Source organism: Lissotriton helveticus, chromosome 7 (assembly GCF_964261635.1).
Source record: "Lissotriton helveticus chromosome 7, aLisHel1.1, whole genome shotgun sequence".
Classification (NCBI taxonomy): domain Eukaryota; kingdom Metazoa; phylum Chordata; class Amphibia; order Caudata; family Salamandridae; genus Lissotriton; species Lissotriton helveticus.
Genome location: NC_136068.1, coordinates 27,088,615 through 27,108,925, shown reverse-complemented (window position 1 = coordinate 27,108,925; position 20,311 = coordinate 27,088,615). Strand labels below are relative to the sequence as shown.

Below are 20,311 nucleotides of genomic sequence, written 5' to 3'. Positions count from 1 at the left end.
CCGTAAGGGTCTCTAGGCGCTGGGGGCCGTCGGGAAGATTAAGCAAGCTATTGCCCAGAGTCACATGGTGCTGGGCTAATCTGCCGCCGGTGCCAGGGATCGAACCTTGATCCCTAGAAGCCAGAGTCAGTCGCCCTAGCCGCGACACCACACCTCTTCCCCACTGTTACCAGACAGGTTCGGATCAAACCACAGAGACCCCCGACCAGCTCCTTGTAGCCACTGTGTACACCGAGGACTGGGAGCAGTGTCCAGACATCCCTCGTTCACGGAAAATGTCCAGCGACTCAGGGCCTAGAGGCCAAACCAGCACCAGCCTGGACCCTCCCAGGTACACAGCACTGTGCTGTGCCACCACTCAGGTAACCACCCCAGGAGCCAAACCATCAGTGATGGCTGTGTCACATCACCACCACTCAACACAGCACGCATGTTCAGGAAGAAGTATTCCTAACCCATCTAGACACACAAGGGCAGGTCTTCGCTCATTGGGAGGGCTCCCCCTACTAGTAGCATAGATGGATTGTGTTATTGCCTATATTTGGTATTGGAAAAATCCTACCTCTTTTTCGTAGCACACGTACTTGGAAACGAGCTGTCTGATCCCTCTGTTTCACATTCTTACACTGCCTGTGTATAAAGGGATGTGGAGTTATTTTGGGTTGGAGTGTCACTACTACTGAGGGGCAGGTTTTGTGTCACTTTTCCCATGTTAAAAATGACGCAAAAGTGGCGCAAGGGGCTTGTAAATAAGCCCCTCAGTACCTAAATCCAGTCCGAGTTAACTATTCAATACTCAAGGCTATCTATGTCGGAGAATATTAGTGTTTCCTACTCCCATGGCCTCTCCTCTTCTACTATTGTTGCCCTCCCTCTTTTCGAATCGCAGTCACTTTGCAAAACGGGCACCTTCCGCATTGGTAGAAAAAGCTAGACTAGTGTCTGAGTATTTTTACAAATGTAAAACTATGCTTTTAAACACTAATTTTAACTCTTCCTCTTCCTTTCAGTCTGTCTGGGTGCCTGCGTCCAGCTGTCCTCAGCCCAGGGGGCAGATGCAGAAGTGACCAATGCCGGAGTGGGAGAGACGGTCACCCTCACCGCCCCGGTCATTGCAAATACATTTTCGTTTGCCTGGTACAGAGGGACAGTAGTGGCCTCTTCACGGATAATCTGCACTTACTTCGTGTCACCCCCGTCACAGGTCACTGGCGCCGAATACACGGGTCGGGAGACCTGTCAATCAGACGGATCTTTGGTGATCAGAGACCTGCTGATGAACTACAGCGGAAATTACACCACGCAAGTGATAATAAGTGGTGCACCCCCGGTACAAGTCACCAGAGAGCTGAGGGTCTACGGTAAGTGCTCGACCTCTGCCCTCTGTGACATTTTATCTTTCTTTATCTAGGCACTTTCAGTAACTTATGTGGCTACGGCAAACTGTTCTATTTCACCATTGACCTGCTAAATGACCCTCTCACATGACGCCATTCTGTCTATGTAAAGTGTTGTGTGAGTTTGCAATGACGGAACATTTTTTGGCTCCTGATGGACTCCATAGAACTGTGACGTAAGTGTTCAAATGTAGTGAAGTGAATTCAGGTTTAGACTATAGAGTACACGGTTACATGCATAAGAATGAAGACGTGTATTACCAAGCTCCGCGTGTGGCGCTGTCATTGGTGGGTACGCAGGCTGAGGAGGACGCTACAACTGGCAATGAGTAGGAGATACATAACCCAAAGATCAACAGTGCTCTCACAGAGAGTTTTGTGCATGTCACAGGTGCCGCGGTTTATGTGAAGATTAATGTTTGGCATACGTGGAATCAAAGCAACACTCCAGCCAGTGCAAGACCTTCAAGGAAAGTGTAGGCCCTACAGAAAGATTTTTTCATATTGTCACAAAATTGATAGTCGGACCATTATAAGAGGTAAAATGCCACAACTGAACACCAAGCTGTTATTCATATAGTACGATAATGCTAAAGGCAGTGATAACCAGGTACAGAATACGCAACAAGTAACCCTGGGCTATATACTCCGTTCCGCCAGCGGAGTGTGCAGAGATTTGCCTACTCTGTGCTCTGCTGGGAACGCAGAGTATAGAGCAATACTCCGACTCCGCAGTGGAGTCACTCGTGCACAGAGTTGGTGTACCGGCGAACTTTTATGTGTGTTCTAATATCTGTTACGCGCACACCGGGATTTATGTATATGCGTCTGTATTTAGACTTTGGTCATGGTTTGAACCAACTAACGCGTCTCAGTTCAAACCAGCTTATCTAAATATACACACCATCACTTAAATGGTTATAAAAATGGAATTGATATCTGCTATGGCTGTTTACTACAAGTGGATAATCTAATAGATGACTCTGTAGATGCAATTTCTGAATATTTTCTTCACAAGTCCTAACCGCAAAGCATGCCCACTGTTTTCTATGATAATGATTTTAGTCAGGGGCATCTTGGCCCCCTATTCTAAAAAGAATTTGCTATGTTTTTACAGATATATATTTGCATAAGGCTTTCCGTGGATTCCTGGCAACTTGCCCAGCCATATTTAGGCTGGGACGGAATTATAACTAGTCAGACGGTGTGTGCTTCACCTCATGAATGGTATCATTATGGTTGGATACTTAGTAGGACATACGGCTCATAGATCTCAATCATTTATTTTAGGCACATAAAACTGATTCATCTATTGAAAGTTAGGCCTGGGGCCCGCCCCAGTATGCGTATCCTCTTGCAATATGTATATGGAATGTCACTCGATTTGTGATACATTAATTCGCACAACTTTCTTTCCCACTTCCCTAAAACTTAACTCTGGTCCACCCCCTCCTGAATTATAGGGTGATCCTCAATATTGATTTGCTTGGCATGTTAGACACTATCTATTGATTGACTCACTAATATGATGATCCTTAATATTTGGACACACGGCTGTTCGCCCTCACTGCCCTATGCTGGCTGCACCTGTAATGATGTAGGGATTTAGGATGTAATTTGATTTGCAGAGTTGGGACCACACATTAGCCACATGGTAACAATTGTACCATTGATGTCCGAATGTTTTGGGCCTATACTTTGTTTTTATATATGTTTTCCAGCCATGAGGATGTCGCGGTGTCTTGTCCCGAGCGAAGAAACACATGTCGGCTGGAGTCAGAACAAGAAAAACATTAAATTACTCATACTGTTTATGTATTTGTCTTGAAATTCAAGTTATTGACTTGTCATAATCTGTGTATATGTGTGCCAGGGCCTGATTCAAAGTTTGTACAGATCTGTTGATCTGAATGGTGAGGTGTTGGATGATTACCTCCTCCCTAGGCACCTTAAATTGATAAAGAAGCTACCAGATACTCACCGTAAATAGTGAACACCATCTCCACCCAGGGTACAATCATCCCAACAAGTATTCACCTCCTCAGCAGTACTCTGTATACTCCAAGTACCCTTGGCCACCTCCGCATCCTGAACCCCAGGTCCGAGCAGAATGCTACCTTGGAGCGGGACCTCAGGTCTATTCTTTTCTCCGCACACATCAACTCTCCTCAACAGCACACTGTGCACCCTTACTGCCCTTGGCCACCTCCCGATCTTAAACCTCAGGTACCAGCTGGCTGGCATCATGGAGCATACGTGTGTGGGTAGTGTTACTAGGCGTTTATACCATACCTGAAGCGGGAAGTGAAGTACTGACGCCTACCAGTGTGAAGATTTGGGGATCAAACCGAGGTGATTGCTGGAAAGGGATGGGCTCTGGGCGCTGTAGTATATGTGTGCAAGTAGTGTTAGTAGGCGTTTATACCATACAGGGAGTGGGAAGCGAACTACTGACCGCTACTGTGCTTTTATACTATACCGGAAGCAAAGTACTCACGCCTACTGGTGATTGCTCTAAAGTGCTGCGCTCTGGGCACTGTGGGATACTGGCCACTGTAGTATAACTGTGTAAGTAGTGTTAGTATGCATTTATAGTCTATAGGGAGTGGGTAGCGAACTACTTTCGCTTACTGGTCTGAAGTCTCGGGGATTAAAGCGTGAGGCTAAACAGGGAGCTCATTGTAGTATACCTGTGGAAGTGGTGTTAGTTTGCGTTTATATAATACAAGTAGTGGGAAGCGAACTACTCACCCCTACCGGTCTGAAGACTCCTGGAAGAAACCATGCGCTCATTGCTGTAAAGTCATGTGCTCTGTGTAGTATTCCAATGTAAGACATAGTAGAATGTTAAGATGTAATTCTACTAGAATGTAAGTATGTAATGTTAGAATGTAGGGGTGTCATGAGGGGAACCTTGGGGAGTTTGTACATGGTGCTGGAGAATATGGTTGCCTTGCTGTCTGCTCCTGTTGGTGGGTGTTTAAGGTGTCTTGTTTTCCTGCAATAAATCTACTTATCAAATCCAATGCTGTCTACCTCTTCACTACATAAATTTGGTGACGAGCGGGAGAAGGTAAAAAGAAGGCAGCACTCCCCAATACTTCAACGTTGCTTGCGTTGTGCTGAAGACCCGTTTTCTTCGTGTAGCTGTTTCTACTCATCCCAGGATTTATATTTTTAGATTTTGCGCTTCCTCTGCCTCTTCACTACACTCTGGTCGCTGTAGTACACCTGTGTAAGTAGTGTTAGTATGTGTTTATACTAACCAATGCATCATGGTCCTAGGGAGCAGGACCTCCCAGGCGCACCTCATAGAATGTCCCGAGGTGTGCATCCGCGGGACATTTATGTTTGCTATTAGAGGGCGGGTGCATGGCTTCCACCCTGTGATAGCATATCCTTGTTTGACTAGTTGAAGTGAGAGGAGGAAAACCTTGTATCGGTTTGGTAAAAAATGGAGAAATAAAAGTAGGGTCTCACTCGTTGATTTAAATTAGGCTCCTGGTGAGTAATGTTCCGTGGCTAATCCTAATATTATATTGCGGGGTCTCTCAAGGACTGGGGATCTTAATGTTACATGTAATTAGGCGCGGAAGGGCACAGAGACGTTTCGTAGCGTAGGGGATCGCCACCTTCTCGGGTATTGTTTACTAATTGTTCGGGGGCTTTGAGGCTAACTGAAGTCCGGGGATCACCACCCTCTGGGGCTTTACTTAAATATGCAGGGTGGGCCTCGGCAGTCCCTGAAGTCGTGGTGGTGCTAGGCAGTGCCTTATTGGTTCTGTAATCACACACGGGTAGTACTCATGGTATTATAAACTGAGACACGCATAGAACCCTTGCAGTTGTAGAATTACGCAGGCTTCATTAATGTAATAGTCTATTGGTTTATATTTGGTAGGTGCACCGCTAAATTATAAATGTTTTCTCTCTAAACCTCCTATAAACAGACGATTTTCACAATAAACTACAGACAAGTGTTGTCAGAAAAAGAAGACCTATACACACACTTATTTATTGGGAAAAAAGAATCTTTAATAAAACAACACAAATAAATGGAAACGCAAGTCTATTAGAACAAACAACAGCTTAACATGAAATACGTGGATGGGACTCCTCCGGAAGCACCGTACAAAACCTGAAAGACAAAAATGAAACATAAGTATGTGTGCCACGTGGAAGAGGAAAAGAAAGGTAGTCCGAATGAAAGGAAGATAGTGAGAATGGGAGGGAGAGGGAGTGGGTGGAAGGGAGAAGGGGAGGGAGAGTCAAAAGAACAGAGGCAGGAGGAGACAGAGCGTTTGCCTATTGCACCCACCCCTCAGTGTTTACCTCCCGTCACCCGTTTGTCTAGGACGCTGGGGTCCGCGAGAAAGAGTATGGTTGAGCAAGTCCTTAAAATGAAACATATGAATGAGGCCAGAGATTACATTATTAGCTATGGTAACATCGCTTGCCTGCACCTGTGCACCTAGGGTGTTGCACCACAGCACTTTCCCCCGCACTGTGCTCAATTGTAGGTCCTGTGCACTGAGGCTTCACTGCTCACCTGTCACCATTGGTGTGTCCAATGACGTGTTAGTGCAAGCTCCGAGTCTGGGGTACCTTTGAAATTAAATGAAATGAAAAAATAACATGTATTGCGCAACTAAAACCCGAAGGCATCAAGGCGCCTATCAAAAAGTTCAAAAGAAGGCAAAACAAAACTACAGGTAGGCTTTGGCAAATAGCCGAGTCTTCAGGGCCTTTCTAAAGGACTTCATAGTAGGAAGGGGCTTAATTTCCACAGGTAGGGCGTTCCACATTTTTGGTGCTAAACTAGAGAAAGCTCTGCCACCCCATTTAGCTCCGCGGACGGGAGGTACTAATAGCAGCGACTTATCAGTGGAACGCAGATTTCTGGAGGGGATATAAGGAACCAAAAGGTCTCTTATCCCACCTGACCTATTTCTTGCCAAGGCCCCATAGGTCAGACACATTATTTTAAAGGAAATCCTGTCTTCAATCGGGAGCCAGTGTCAAGCTTTCCTTGCAGAAGTGGCTGACGCACGTTTGGGTAGGTCTAACACAAACTTGGCTGCCGCATTCTGGACCATTTGTAGTCGCCGAAGCAACCTCTTGTTGAGTCCTGCATACAGCGCATTACAGTAATCAAGTCGGGAGCCTATAAGTGCAACCACAACTTGCTTTCTCGCCTGTTGAGATAGATAGTGCTTAATCTTCCTCAAGATATGGATTAAGCCCCAGCAGGTGGAGACTGTTCTATTCACCTGCTGACGCAAACTGAGGGTAGGATCGATCAGGACTCCCAAATTTTTAGCTAAGGCAGCAGGTACCGGGCATGTTCCCAATGATGCGGGCCACCAATTCGCCGACCAAATGTCCTCCTTTCCTCCAAACACCAAGATCTCCGTCTTCTCCCCATTTAATTTCAATGAACTGCAGATCATCCATTGAGCGACTGCCTCCATACAGAGTCTAAAATTGGAGGCAACCGAGCTGACAGGCTGGGAGAGTGAGACCAAGATCTGGGTGTCGTCGGCGTAGGAGACTACCTCCATCCCAAAAGATCTAATAAGTCTGGCAAGTGGGGTCACATAGATGTTGAAAAGGGTCGGACTTAGTGCCGACCCCTGAGGGACCCCACAGTGCACAGGCAGGGATGGAGATAGAAACTCCCCCAGCTTCACTCTCTGTTCCCTCTGGTCAAAAAAGGAGGTCAGCAAACTAAGTGCGGACCTCTCCACCCCAATCTCCCTCAGGCGAGATGTTAACACCAAGGGAGAGAGGGTATCAAACACAGCCGTAAGGTCTAACAGGATGAGGAGGGTAGTCTGGCCTCTATCAACTCGGATGCGGATGTTGTCCAACACTATGGTAAGGGCCGACTCGGTACTATGCCCCCTCCTAAATCCGTGCTGTGAATGATCCAGATGGCCAGAGTTTTCCAGAAAGGCTGCAAGATGCTGGTTCAGATGGGTTTCCAGCATCTTAGCAGGAGCGGGGAGTAGCGAAATTGGACGAAGTTTTTAAGAACCCCAGGGTCCAATGTTGACTTCTTAAGCAATGGCTTTACCACTGCCCTCTTCCTTTGCGAAGGGAAAGTACCATCCCTCATTGCCCTATTCATAATATCCAAGAGGGGAGGCAAAAGAGTCTCCTTGCACTGTTTAAGGAGCTTAAGAGGGCAGGGATCTAAAGGGGAGCCTGACCTGGTCTTACTTAGGAGGTTCTCTAATTCCTGAAGTGAAAGGGGTGGAAAAGAAGCCAAGCATCCCGAGGAGATATCCTCAACCAGAGTTAAGGCAGAAGCAGAAGGGCCGGAAGAATCAGTGATTAAAGCCTTCTGTAGCTCTAGGGCCGAATAGATGTCAACAATCTTTGCCTGAAAGAAAAGGGCTATGTTATTGCAAAGCTGCTGACAGCCAATAACGGGATCAGGAGTCTGAAGGGAAATAAGGGAATACACAGTTTTAAAAAGCTCTTTCGGGGAGGAGGAGGTACGGGTAGTGAAATATTCCTGCTTAGCTCTTATTATCTCCGCCTTATAACCCTTCAATAGGATTTTATGAGCTTCTTTCTCCCTCAGGTCCCTTCTGGCCCGCCAGAGACGCTCCTGCCTCCTAATTCCCTGCCTAAGGAGTCTTAATGGCTCCGAGAACCAAGGGGCCGACGGCTTTTTCCTAGCATAATAGCGCATGCGGACGGGGGCAAGTTCATCCAGCGCCGTTGTGACGGTCTTTTCTAACTGAAAGACCGCCAAGCATACATCTTCTTCCTGAGAGATAATCACACTGGGAATCCTAGGGGCGAGAGTGTCATTTGAGATGTTCTTAAAATTCCGCCGAGATTCCATTTTACTCAGGCTCTTTCTCTTGCTATTCCTAATAATACAGGACATTTCTATCGGGACGGCATAGTGATCTGTCCATGAAAGAGGGAGAGGGTCTTTAACAGTCAACCTGCTATCATTTGAGAAAACCCCGTCAAGCGTATGGCCCGCTTGATGGGTAGCACCTTTCTAGGTTGGGAGAGCAGGTCTCCGGTCGGGGCTGGTATCTTGATACCACAATGGAAGGCATCAGAATGCTGAGGGCATCATGACGGGGTGAGCACCTGCTCCGCCCATTTTTGGTCAATTCAGTGTCTGAAAAGGGAGAAATAATTTAATGGTGGAAACGTCTGGAGGTAAATGAAGGTTTATTTCAAGCTTAATATAAAACACCAGTTGAGTGCATCCATCATTTTTGAAGTACGATCTACCAACTGTTAGTGGAAATCGTGGTTCAAAGAGGAGTTGGAGTGCATGACAATACACAAGGTTAAATAATAATATGGAATAACAAGGATTCCCATACACAGGAACAAAGCGCATGCTAGAAGCATAATGTGTATGTGTAATGCAGTGGCGGAAGCCTGTGTGCTTCTACACTTAGGTGGTCATTAGGATGTCAGGCGGATTGCTTCTGCCAGGGTGGCGGTGGCCACCGCCACCCTGGCTGAGGCAATCCGCCCGACAACCACTCTCGTTTTCCCCTCCGCCACATTAGGATGGCGGAGGGGACAGCGGCGGACGGAAAGACCGTCTGCCGCTTTACCGCCGCGGTCGCCTTGCAACCACGGCGGTAATCAAATAATATGGTGGCGGTGTCCAATGGACCCTGCCAGTCATATTACCATGCCCAAATCCAGGGACCTTTCCGCGGCGGCAATGCCGCCACGGAAAGGCATGCGGAGATTGCTTTGGGGGCCCCCTGCAGGGCCCCCAGGTTGCCGCCACTGTCGGGGGGGCACAAAGGGGGTACCTATGGCACCCCCCCACATTTACATATGCAAAGCGGCAGCTGCCGCTTTGCATATGCAAATGCGTGCAGATATGTTTATCATTGTGGCGGGCGGTGCTGAGTGCAACGCCCGCCACAATGATAAACATGTAGGATGTGCCCGCCACTGTGGCGGGCACATCCTAATTCCCCCTACGGGACCCCCGCCCTTATGGCGGGTAGTCCCATTCTCCGTTAGGGTGGCGGGCGGACTTTGTTCCCCTTAGTAATGAGCTCAATACAGTACCCTAAAAGCCAACGCCACGTGGCTGTAGGGCAGTGATGCCCGCTGGCTCAGGCTTACAGTATGGTCCAGCAGGTCCTTTAAATGAGACAGAGATGAGACTGAATCAGGTCAGAGATCACATCATTACGAACGGCAACACCGCTTGTTCGCACCTGCGCACTCTGGCTGATGCACTCCACCCCTCCCGCAGCACTGCGCTCAATTTCAGCCACTGTGCACCCCGAAACCACTGCTCACCTGCTGTCATTGTTGTGTGTGCAAACACTAGGGGCAGCAGTGTTCACAATTCACTTGTAGTGTTGATTGCCAGGATGGTGTACACCGCATGGATCCCTTTCCAAACACGACGGCCAGTAGTGTTCCCAATTCATATCCAGTGTTGATTGCCAGGATGGTGTACACCTCATGGATCCCTTTTTTTTATTGCGCATTGTGATATGCGAGGTGGATGCGGCCTAATCACCTGAGGCAGTGTGGATGAACTGGGACATGTGGCGTAGTCGTTATCCTATTTATACGTACACAAAGTGGGCTGGCCTTTCGTACGCCAGGCCAGTGTAGGGGTGTGAATATTTATTCCGGGGAGCTGAACGTTGTTCAGTTCCTGCCTGGCCAGGAAGTGTAGTTATGTGTGTTTCTTTTGCAGTTTTGATGTCGCAGAATGCGCAATTTACATTAATGTAGCATGTATCGGGAGGGCGGCATCTATCGCTAATGAGATGCTGTTCGAAAAGATTGAATGGCGAACATTACATGTCATTGTCAAGGTTGTGGATATGCACAGACATGCATGTCAATGGTGTGCGGTATTGTTAAAAGTGTTGCTATCGCGAAGCGTATACGTGTGAATGTGCTTGGATGGAGGGAGGATCAGCAGTGAGGCTACGTCATACACAGTGATAACGCTCATTACAGTCAAGCAAGGTATGTCAAACATGAATCTGAAAGTCTCACATATGACCCACTACTATATTGGTGAAGCCTGACAACAGAGAGTACATGTCATATACAGTTTAAAGTTATTTACATGTACTTTTGAGACAAAAAAAAGAGGGAATGGCGTAACCAGCGTGAAACCATATGTCTGTGATGTAACACAGGTCCTGGCGGCGTGCACTCGTCGCATACACAATGCGCAATGGGCATGACCCCATACGTACATGACGTAATGCGTGGCTTGGTACTGCAAACCCGTTGGATACCAAAGTAGCAGCAGGGGCGACTTCATGCGTATATGATGTTCCATGGAACGTGGTGTCACGAACCCATCGGATACAAAATGCGCATCATTTACGAGTTTAGCAATATGATGGATCCGATTCGCGTGGTGATAGACCTCACTACGCTACCGGTATGGGAGTGCAGTTTTCTCAACAAAAAAAAAAGAGATACATATTTTTAGGGTATGATATAAAACATTACATAATTTTTAAAGTTAAAAAAAGAATAATAATAGAGTTCCAAATATTAAATAATATAATAGAAAAAATATAGGTTTTATAAACATTAAAATATGAAATTAACATTGAAAAAACCTTTGAAATTCACTGAAAAAACCATAGGTATTACAGACGTTATAGTTAGGAATTAGCATTTAAAAAAAACAAGAAATTCACAAAAAAACAGGTTTCAGGGACGTTATAGTTAGTTGAACATTTGACTCATATAAAACCAGAGAAATTTGCCTGTTATAGTTAGTTGAGCTAACTATAACTTGCGCTCCCACAATGCACTGGTGATGACGTCATATATTACATCACTCATGACATGGTCAGTGACGTCACTGAGGATATCTCGAATGACATCACTGATGTCATCATCCAGTGAATGTGTGTTTCTGGAAAGTTTAAATATTTTTCATATATATCTATGCCAAGGTGTATTGAAGAATGACTGGATTTACAAGTATCTGGAATGGTTTATTTAGGAGGTGCGTGACTGACTGTATACGTGAGTGATTGAACGTGTCTAACTGAATGCATGGGTTAGTGACTATACTGTGTAAAAGTCTATATTAGTCTCGTAGTTGATGTGTAAGCGGCTGCATGGGTTGGTGAGTAGCTCCATGAGTGTCTATATGGGTTATTGATTTGTTGTCTGAGTATCTGTATGGGTGCCTGAGTGTCTGTGTGGGTGGGTGGCAGGCAGGGTGTGTGACTGTTCATAGATGTCTGAGTAGATGATTCACTGCTTGTATGGATTCAAAAGTCCATCTAGTAAAGGCTGTATAGGTGAGTTAGTGTGTGTATGGGTGTCTTGGTGAGTGAATGAATGTCTCAGTGGAATATGTGTAAGTAACTACATATGTTTTAAGGCAGTATATGTGAGTGTTAGAATATATACATGACTACACGTGATAGTAAATTATTTGAAGAGTGTGTGTATTAATGAGTGTCTGCTTGTATCAGTGATTGTATAAGGCAGTAAGTAAGTAAGTAACTAACTAACTACAACAGGCAAATTTCTCTGGTTTTAAATGAGTCAAATATTCAACTAACTATAACGCCCCTGAAACCTATATTTTTTTAGTGAATTTCTAAGGTTTTTTCAATGCTAATTCCTAACTATAACGTCTGTAAAACCTATGTTTTTTTCAGTGAATATATATATATATATATATATGTATATATATATATATATATAAAAAAATTATGTTTATTCTTTTTTAGATTACATTTTTTATTTATTAATTTGTACCTTTTTTAATTAGTTTTTAGTATGTTTTACTTAATTATATTTATTATTTAATTAATGTTATTTTACTTTTAAGACATTTAAAAAATTCGATATTTTAGCACTCTATATTTTGAACATCAATATTTTTTATTCAATATTTTTGCACTTACCTGTTTGTAGATAGGGAGTCGATATTCTGTCATTCTATATTTTTACCTTGATATTCCGGTAAGTCGATTTTCTTGTTTTCTATATTCTGTCAGTGATCCGTGAAATTACTTTATTGTGTAGTTAATTAAAAACATTACAATTTAGCATGATATGCACCAAGTACAACGTTCTTGTTACACTTTGAAATTACGCTTACTTAACATCGTATAAGACTTTATTTCCTTATGTTTTCGGTATTCCACATCGTTATAAAATGATGGTGTAGTCCGGGCCGATACTAAAATGATTTCAAGCCAGTATCTTAAATAAGGCTTTATTATGTTTTGACTAAAGCAATGAGGTAGGTAATGTATACAGACGGTACAGAGCTAGAATATTGATGTATAAATATCGATATTCAGAAATATTGAGGTAAAAATATCGTGGGATAGAAATATTGATGTAAAAAATATCGTTAACAAAAATATAGTTGTTAAAATATTGATTTAATATTAATGTTATGTATTTTAGTATTTTGTATGAGAATTGTTTGACATTTTAGTAAATGTGTTAACATTTTAGTGGTTAATATTGCGTTTTTAGTTCCATAGCGGGTTGTGGGTTTATAGGGGAATAGGGTGGAAGTAATTGAATTATATGACATTTATTCAATATTTTATATATATTCATAATTGTATGATTGTGATGTTATTGAGTTAAATGTGTACATTCATCTATTAATAATTGTTTGATAATTAGTTGTTAATTTTTGTAATTAATTAATTATTACTTAATAAATAATTAATTATGGTAATTGTTTAAATACTTTTAGGTGTGTGTTGTGGTGTTTATAGGTGTAAATGGTGGAAAGTAATTTATTTTTTATTGATGCATTATTAATTATTTGTTAATTAATTTCTATTAATTAATTAGTAAATATTAATTGTAATTGTGTAATACATTTAGATGTGTGTTGTGGATATTATAGTGTTAAACAATGTGTGATCAATGAATGTGTATTATCTTTTTTAATAATAATATATTTTAATTTCAATATAATTTATTTTAATAATGGAAATTAAATTTAATAAAAATGTTGATCATCCGTGCCTTTTCCATTTAGTACATTTTATTGTTTTGGGAAATATTGGAATATAGTTGGCTGTTCCAACCGGGTATTGTACAATAGTTTCCCATAATCTGTTTGGCCTTGTTCTGCAGGAAAAATGGTTGGAAATAGTAACGGAGCGGTTATGGAGCAGCTGACATTGTGAGTTATTAAAACAGAAGGGCCTACGTACTTTTTATGGTGTTCTGTTTGTAATTTGAGTTTGGGCGTGTTTTGTTGAGGGTTCATTAAAATTATGTTCCTAAATCCCTATTTCCGGGATTCACTGGTATAGAGGTTTTGTTTGGTAATTTGTTGGGTGCCATGTGCGGTCCACATAGGTCAGTCGGCATTCGAGGTACCTCATGAACCTGATTTTATCAATTTCGAGGCGTCTGGACTTTTTCTTGGTGCTTAATCGATATGTTGTTCCTTGATTTCTTCAAATGCTTAAGTTCCCTTTTTGTTAATGGGATACTGTATTTCTGCATCTGCGAATTTGAATCTCTTACATGGAGCAACTGATCGCCACTTTGTTGGTTTATTTGAGTGAGTGCAATCATCAGATCGTCGTTTGATGATTGGGTTTTGTATGCATCTCTCGTGTTGCAATCACTTTCATTCTCACTTTCCTGTTTACCTGTAGAATTGGAAAAGTCCAGTTTACTCAAGCTTGAACTTATCATGCTTGAATTTATTGGGACACTGGGGGAAATTGATGTTCCGTTGTTTTACTTCTGCCAGGATGTCTGTCAAAATAGAAGGGATGGATTTTAGATGGTCCATGGGACTGATACATTGACATTAGCGATACGTGGTTTGGGGATCTTTTTGGCCCAGCTCAATTAGGGAACTTAGGTCTTGAAGTTTCTTCTCGATGCCTGAAATGTGAGATGCTAAGGCTTGCAGGAGGTCAACTTGAAGTTCAAATTTTTCTGAATGCAAAGAAATTTTTGTTGAAATAGTCTTCATTGTGTTGATAAAAAGAGACCATAGTGGTGATAAGTCTTCAGTGTGTTGTGCATCAAAACACTGATTTAGATGAATATTGTCACTTGGTTTATTCGTGTTATCCTCCGTACTATCCCGTACTATTAAAGCGCTTAGAGACCGCTGGTGATAATGCGCTATATAAATATAAATTACAAATTACAAATTACAAAATCCCTAGCCGGGCAGCTACTGGATTGAATAATGCTACCATGCCCCACCTGTGCCTTTATTGGAGAGAGTAAAGCATTGTAGTTGTGGGAGGATCCAGGGTCTATTTTGGTTTTAGGTGTTGGACTTGCCTCGTTATTTACATCCTGTGATAGCTCAAATGGACTGAGTAGGAAATCCTGCATTTCCAATGCGTCTTTTGGGATGATCCCCGTTGCACCATTTTCTTCAATGACATATTGAGTGACCAACTGACTCCTACTAATACCCCTGGGATAAACAGTGACGGTGATGTTTGACTCACAATTTATTGTTGTTGTTGTGCATCGCTTGTGTTTATTTGTGCTTTCATGATTACTTGGTTACTGATCGAGTTCTGAGTATTGGGGTCGCTAAGACTGTCCTCAGGGAAATTGCTGAACTGCTTGGACTGCATGTTGGATGAACGATTTGTAGTAAAATCCAATATTTGGTAACCTGGGAAGATTAGAATGTCTGTGATTTTTGTCTTCGTGACTGGTAGCTTTTTAATTGGCACTGGGGACAATGCAGTTAATGATTCGGGATTTAATGCCAGTTGCATCTCTTCCGTGATTGGGACTATTGCTCTCTTGTTGTTCTTCCTTGTGCTGGAGCAATTTTTTTTTTCCTGGCTTGATGTCTGATCTTGTCCTGCCGGATCTCATAATGGCTGCTGTTACCCTTGTTGTGAGCTAGACTTTCTTTGTTTGAGCCAGCTCTGTTTGACATTCAATTTGATTCCGACCCTGAAGCCAGCTTGGTTGAGTTTTTATTTGCCTCAGACCTTCTGGCTCCTGTCTCTGAGCCCTACCCCCTAAGCACCCCGCTTGTCGGGCTTATATGGCTGTTGACCGCTACCACTCCCCGGTCCAGCAACAGGTTGTGGCTAAAACGCCTGGCTATAGCTCATTATTGTTTGCTAGTTCGCTTAGAATCTTAGATGCTTAATGATGCCCCATGTGGTCAGTGTGTATCCTGCGAGTGCCCTGCTCCTTTGGCATCCACAACCACTCGTGGCTCAACCTTTCATGTTGTTCTTTTAGACCTTTAGTTCTTTGGTCCAGTGCGTTTGCGTCCTTTTGTCCTTCCAAGGCCCATCTGACGGGCTCTTTGCAAAGTCGACAAAGTCAGGAGCAGGAGCTCCGTGGGTTACCCTCCTGCAAGTGGGGAGCACCGTGCTGTCTGTGGGCTGCATCCATTTCTAGCTAGGCCCCCTCCACAGACTACACGGGGCTCACACTTTGCGGGGCCGAATACAGCCCGCACTTGCCACCACAGGGGTGCCCGACCTAGGGCAGCTGGTGAGGTGCCGACTTAGACTTTAAGTGTGAGCAGAATATCACCCGCGTAAAGGGGGGTGAAGGAATGCCCTCCTGGAGTTGAGATGTCCACGATTTTTGGTGATTGCTGGATAGCCGCAGTCAAGAGATCCAAGGCTAGGAGGAAGAGGAGCGGTGAGAGAAGGCAACCACCCTGACCTTTCCCACTCCTGGTCTAAAATGGAGCAGACAGGAACCCCCTGCAGTTCACCTGCGTGGTCGTCATAGAACAACTGGACCTTTGAAATAAAGCCATCCCCTAACCAAACCGGCATAGAACTGTGAAGCGATATCCCCACTCTAATGCCTTCACAGCATCGAAGGCGAGGGCAGTGCCTCATCCGGGAGATCCTTCGCCAGCCAGAGGAAGTGAGCCAGGATCTGCAAGTGGTGCGGGAGGACTATCCTGGAACAAAGCCGACCTGGATGCGGTGTATCAGAGTGGCGATGACCTACTTGAGCTGAGCGGCCAGGACACTGGCCAGAATTTTAACAGCCCCATTTAGGAGTGAAATGGGGGGGGGTGTCTCACAGGACAGTGGGTCTTTGCACAGCTTGGAGAGCACTGTGATGAGGGCCATATTGGAAATTCGGTTAAGGCCGCCCATCTTCTCCACCTCAGTATAAGCCGTCGTGAGGGACTACACCATGTCTCCAGACAACCATTTGTAAAACTCTGTGTGGAAGCCATCCTTCCCACTGACCTTATTGTAAGGAGCAGCAGTGATTACCTGCGCCCTCTCCTCCTTGGTGATTGCTCCCAAAAGCAGGGCCCTCCCACCCTCATTCAGCCAAGGGAGAGTGGTGATACGTAGAGGCAGCCATAGCACTCCGCAAAGGTGTCCACAATCATTTGGTGGTGTGTGAGGGGGCAACTTGTGGGCTCCCTGATGGCCATATAGTGGAAGACGCCTTGTGTTGGTGGAGCTGGACCACAAGCAGCCCGCCAGCCTTCTCTCCCTGCTGGTAGTTTCAATCCTAAAGTTTGTGAATGGTATGCTCTGCCTGACCAGTAAAGAAGGCACATGAGGTCTAGTTTAACCTTCTCCAGCTTCCTGTGGGCATGATAAATGGGGCTGGAGGAGTAGAGTCGAGTCTGGTCACAGATATATGCCTCCAGAGAGGCCTGCTGCTCTGCCATGTGTCTGTTATGGAGGGACGCATGCCACATGAACTACCCTCTGATGGTGGCCTTCGCTGCTGCCCAAAGTGCCCATGCCACTGAACCCTTATTGTCATCAAGATAAGTCATAAGATGAGACCGGAGAAACAGTTTCCTGTCAGGTATCCTGTAAAATGGAGGTGTTAAACTTCCAAGGTTTCCAGCGAATGGTCTGAAAGTGATTCCTCAAAATGCAGGCATCAATCACAACTGATACGAGGGAATGCAAGACAGGGAAATAGTCCAGCAAGGACTAGGTGCCATGCACTGGTGAAAGGTGGGAGTAGGACTCATATGGTCCTACCAAAGATTGTGCATTAGAGTCCTATCAGGGTTTGCAGCCCTGTCTAACAGGCTGGTGCAGTCAACTCAGGGCCCAGAGCAATATTCCAGTCCTCTCCAGTAACTGGGTCGTGGAACTGAGCTCCGTGAGGAAGCAGTTTAGGTGTAGGAGGAAAGTCGTCTTGGTCCCGATAGCGGCATAGATGGATCCTACACACATGACCCAGTACAGTGGCGTAGCTACATCTTTGGCTGTTCGTGGCAGCCCCTGCGTTGGTCGTCCCGCGACTGCCACAGGTAACAGCAGGGGGTGCTGGTGATCCCTCACAATGGTCACAGGGAGGAGCATGGAGGTTTGTGCTGACAATCCCTCCGTTTACAGCAATGGCGCAGGTACGAGCGAGGGGGCTTGTGCTGGCGACCCCTCCACAGGGGAAGGAGTAAAAGGGGGGTTGAGCCCCCTCGTAGTGTGAGAGCATGAAGACACCCGGTCAGAAGACTAAAGGCCAGATGTACGGCACTTACATTTTGCAAGTCACAAATTGCGTTGCTTTGGGACTCGCAATTTGCAACTCACAAAATGCAATTTACAACAGTGTCTCAGACACTGTTAGCGATTCCTAATGGGGTCGCACATTGCCTGCCTCATTAATATTCATGAGACAGGTGCTATTTGTGACCCCATTGGGAATGACTAGCACTCCCAGGGATAGTGGCCGGCTTGGGTCAGCAGACCATCATGTCTGTGACTGCTTTTTAGTAAAGCAGTGTTTTTCCATGCTGTCCGTTTTCCTTAAAGGAAAACGGGATGCATTTAAAAAAGAAAAATGAAACTTTTCAGTATAATTTTTTAAGGGCAGGCAGTGGTTCCTAGAACTTGTAAAAAATATTTTCGCACCCATTCATAAAGGGAAAGGGGTCCACTGGGTACCCCTTCCCATTTGCAAGTTGCTTACCACCTACTTGAAGTAGGTGGTAAACTGCAAGTGTTTTGCGACCAAAAATGCAGTTGCAAAACAATGGTACATACTATTTGGACTCGCTATTTGTAAGGGTCTCCATCGGCATGCCCCTTCCTAATAGCTAGTCGCAAACCCTATTTTGTGAGTCTGTATTTGGTTACGGACTCGCATAATAGGATTTGTTCATGGGCCTGACCAATTTTGCAGTCGCAAACGGGCCGATTCCCCGTTTGCGGCTGCAAAAAACAGTCTTACAACTGGCCCTAGGATACATAGCTGCCCCGGGTCGCCATCCAAGAAAAACAATGGTGGGCAGAGAGCACAGAAGTAAGTGGGCCCCCACAGTGTATATTGCAACCCCTCCCCACACAATAAGGCAATAGAAATAAAAAGAGAAAATGGAACCCCCGCTACCCCCATTGAAAAACCCACATAGCAGCAGAGCATCCCAAAAACGAACTAGCAATAATAACAGTAAACAGTGAACAGTCTATCATGCAGGCCAGAGCCATCACCGAAGCCACCCACAACAGGAGAGACAAGGGGGAAACAACTCAGAGTACTCACCTAGTGGGCGGCACCGTCAGCTGCTGGAGCTCGAGACGGTCCTCCTCGTCATGCTCAAGGGCCTCAGAAGCCTTCGGTGGCGAGTGGGACTTGTCTCTGCCCATCTCATGCGAAAGGTCCATTACTGCCCTGATAAATCTCTTCTACCCACTGCAGAAGTGGAGAGGGAGAATCTGCTTCTACAATCTTCCCAACCAGCATTGCTGGGCAGGGGTCTTGTGGTGAAACTGATCCCCATCAGAGGCAGAAGGTGGGCCAGAATAGCACAGCGCTTGTTGTTCAACACCCTAAAGAAACCCCCGGTGATTAATATCCTGTGGTTCTCATAGTCCACATGGGAGCGGGCCATGGTTAGAATCTTCTGGACTTGGGCATGGTGGAGAAAACAAGAAATGAGTAGTTGAGGCTTGCCAGCAGTCACCCGACCATGGGCACTGATGTGATGTGCCCGCTTGACCTCTGAGGGAGGGGTAAAGGAGACCCCCCATAAAGTCACAGAGGAAGCGCCCAGTGTCCTCCTGCTAAACTTTCTCCAGAAACCCAAAGAAGCGAAAGTTATCCCTCCGGCTCCTGTCTTCCAGGCCAGGGATCATGTGGGAGAGGCACCAAAGTTCAGCCTCCTGGCTCGAGGTGCTCGCAATTTCTGCCTCCAATGCAGTGAGGCGAGAATCCATGCGGATCATGTGGCCCTGTGAAACACCGATTTTCATCGCGATCAATTTCTTATCAGTGGTAAGATACAATATCTTGGTATCCATCAGTTTAAGTTTGTGGCACACTTCTGTGATTTCCTGCAGGATATGATCCGTCGGGTCTTCCAAATGACCTGGCAGGGCCAGTGTGGGGTCTTTGTGCAGGGCAATGGCTCTGCAAAGTGCCGCAGATGAGACTCCTTCCCAATGGCCATGAGCAGCGGCATGTGGGAGCGATAGAAAAAATGACCCCCGTACCACTCCAGGAGCCAGGGTCCATGAGACCGGTAACTGAAAACAGAGGTGCACACACTGCGTGTCAACATGGAGGGTCCCCTGAGGTTTGCAGAGGCCAGAGGAGGAACCCCAACAACCTTAAGGCAGGTGGAGCGAGCCTTGGGATGCATTTAGGAGTGCGCCAAGAGTCCGGCCGGCTGGTGAAGTCAGATGGCATGCCGCTTGCATGGGCAGCAGAAGAGAGAGTACATTCGGCCCAGCGAGTCATCCAGGCCAAGACGCAGGGCGAATCCACCTAGGGAGGCAGCTGGAGCTGACAGCTGGAGCCAAGACAGGACTGGACATCCCTCACACAATCAATATGAGGCCCCCATGGTGTAAAAGTGGATCACCGCCCCCTGTGTAGGCTCCATAGGGTAGAGTCCGCGTCCCCATGGCCAGGTGCCCACACTCACTAGAGGGGAAGAAGGTGTGGAGAGAAGCACAGGCATGGGTGGGGCCCCCAGT

The 20,311-nt window shown here is 45.5% G+C and overlaps 1 protein-coding gene across 1 annotated transcript in view; it reads left to right on the top strand.

Annotated features, from left to right (window-relative positions):
- The first annotated feature begins 808 nt into the window (after nt 1-808).
- The window catches only part of LOC144768901 (hemicentin-2-like), a 538,034-nt gene continuing 518,531 nt past the window's right edge, over nt 809-20,311 (top strand). The window contains exons 1-2 of the mRNA XM_078652914.1: nt 809-920; nt 1,011-1,361. Coding sequence (XP_078509040.1) covers nt 809-920; nt 1,011-1,361 — 463 coding nt within the window. The remainder of the gene's footprint in view (nt 921-1,010; nt 1,362-20,311) is intronic.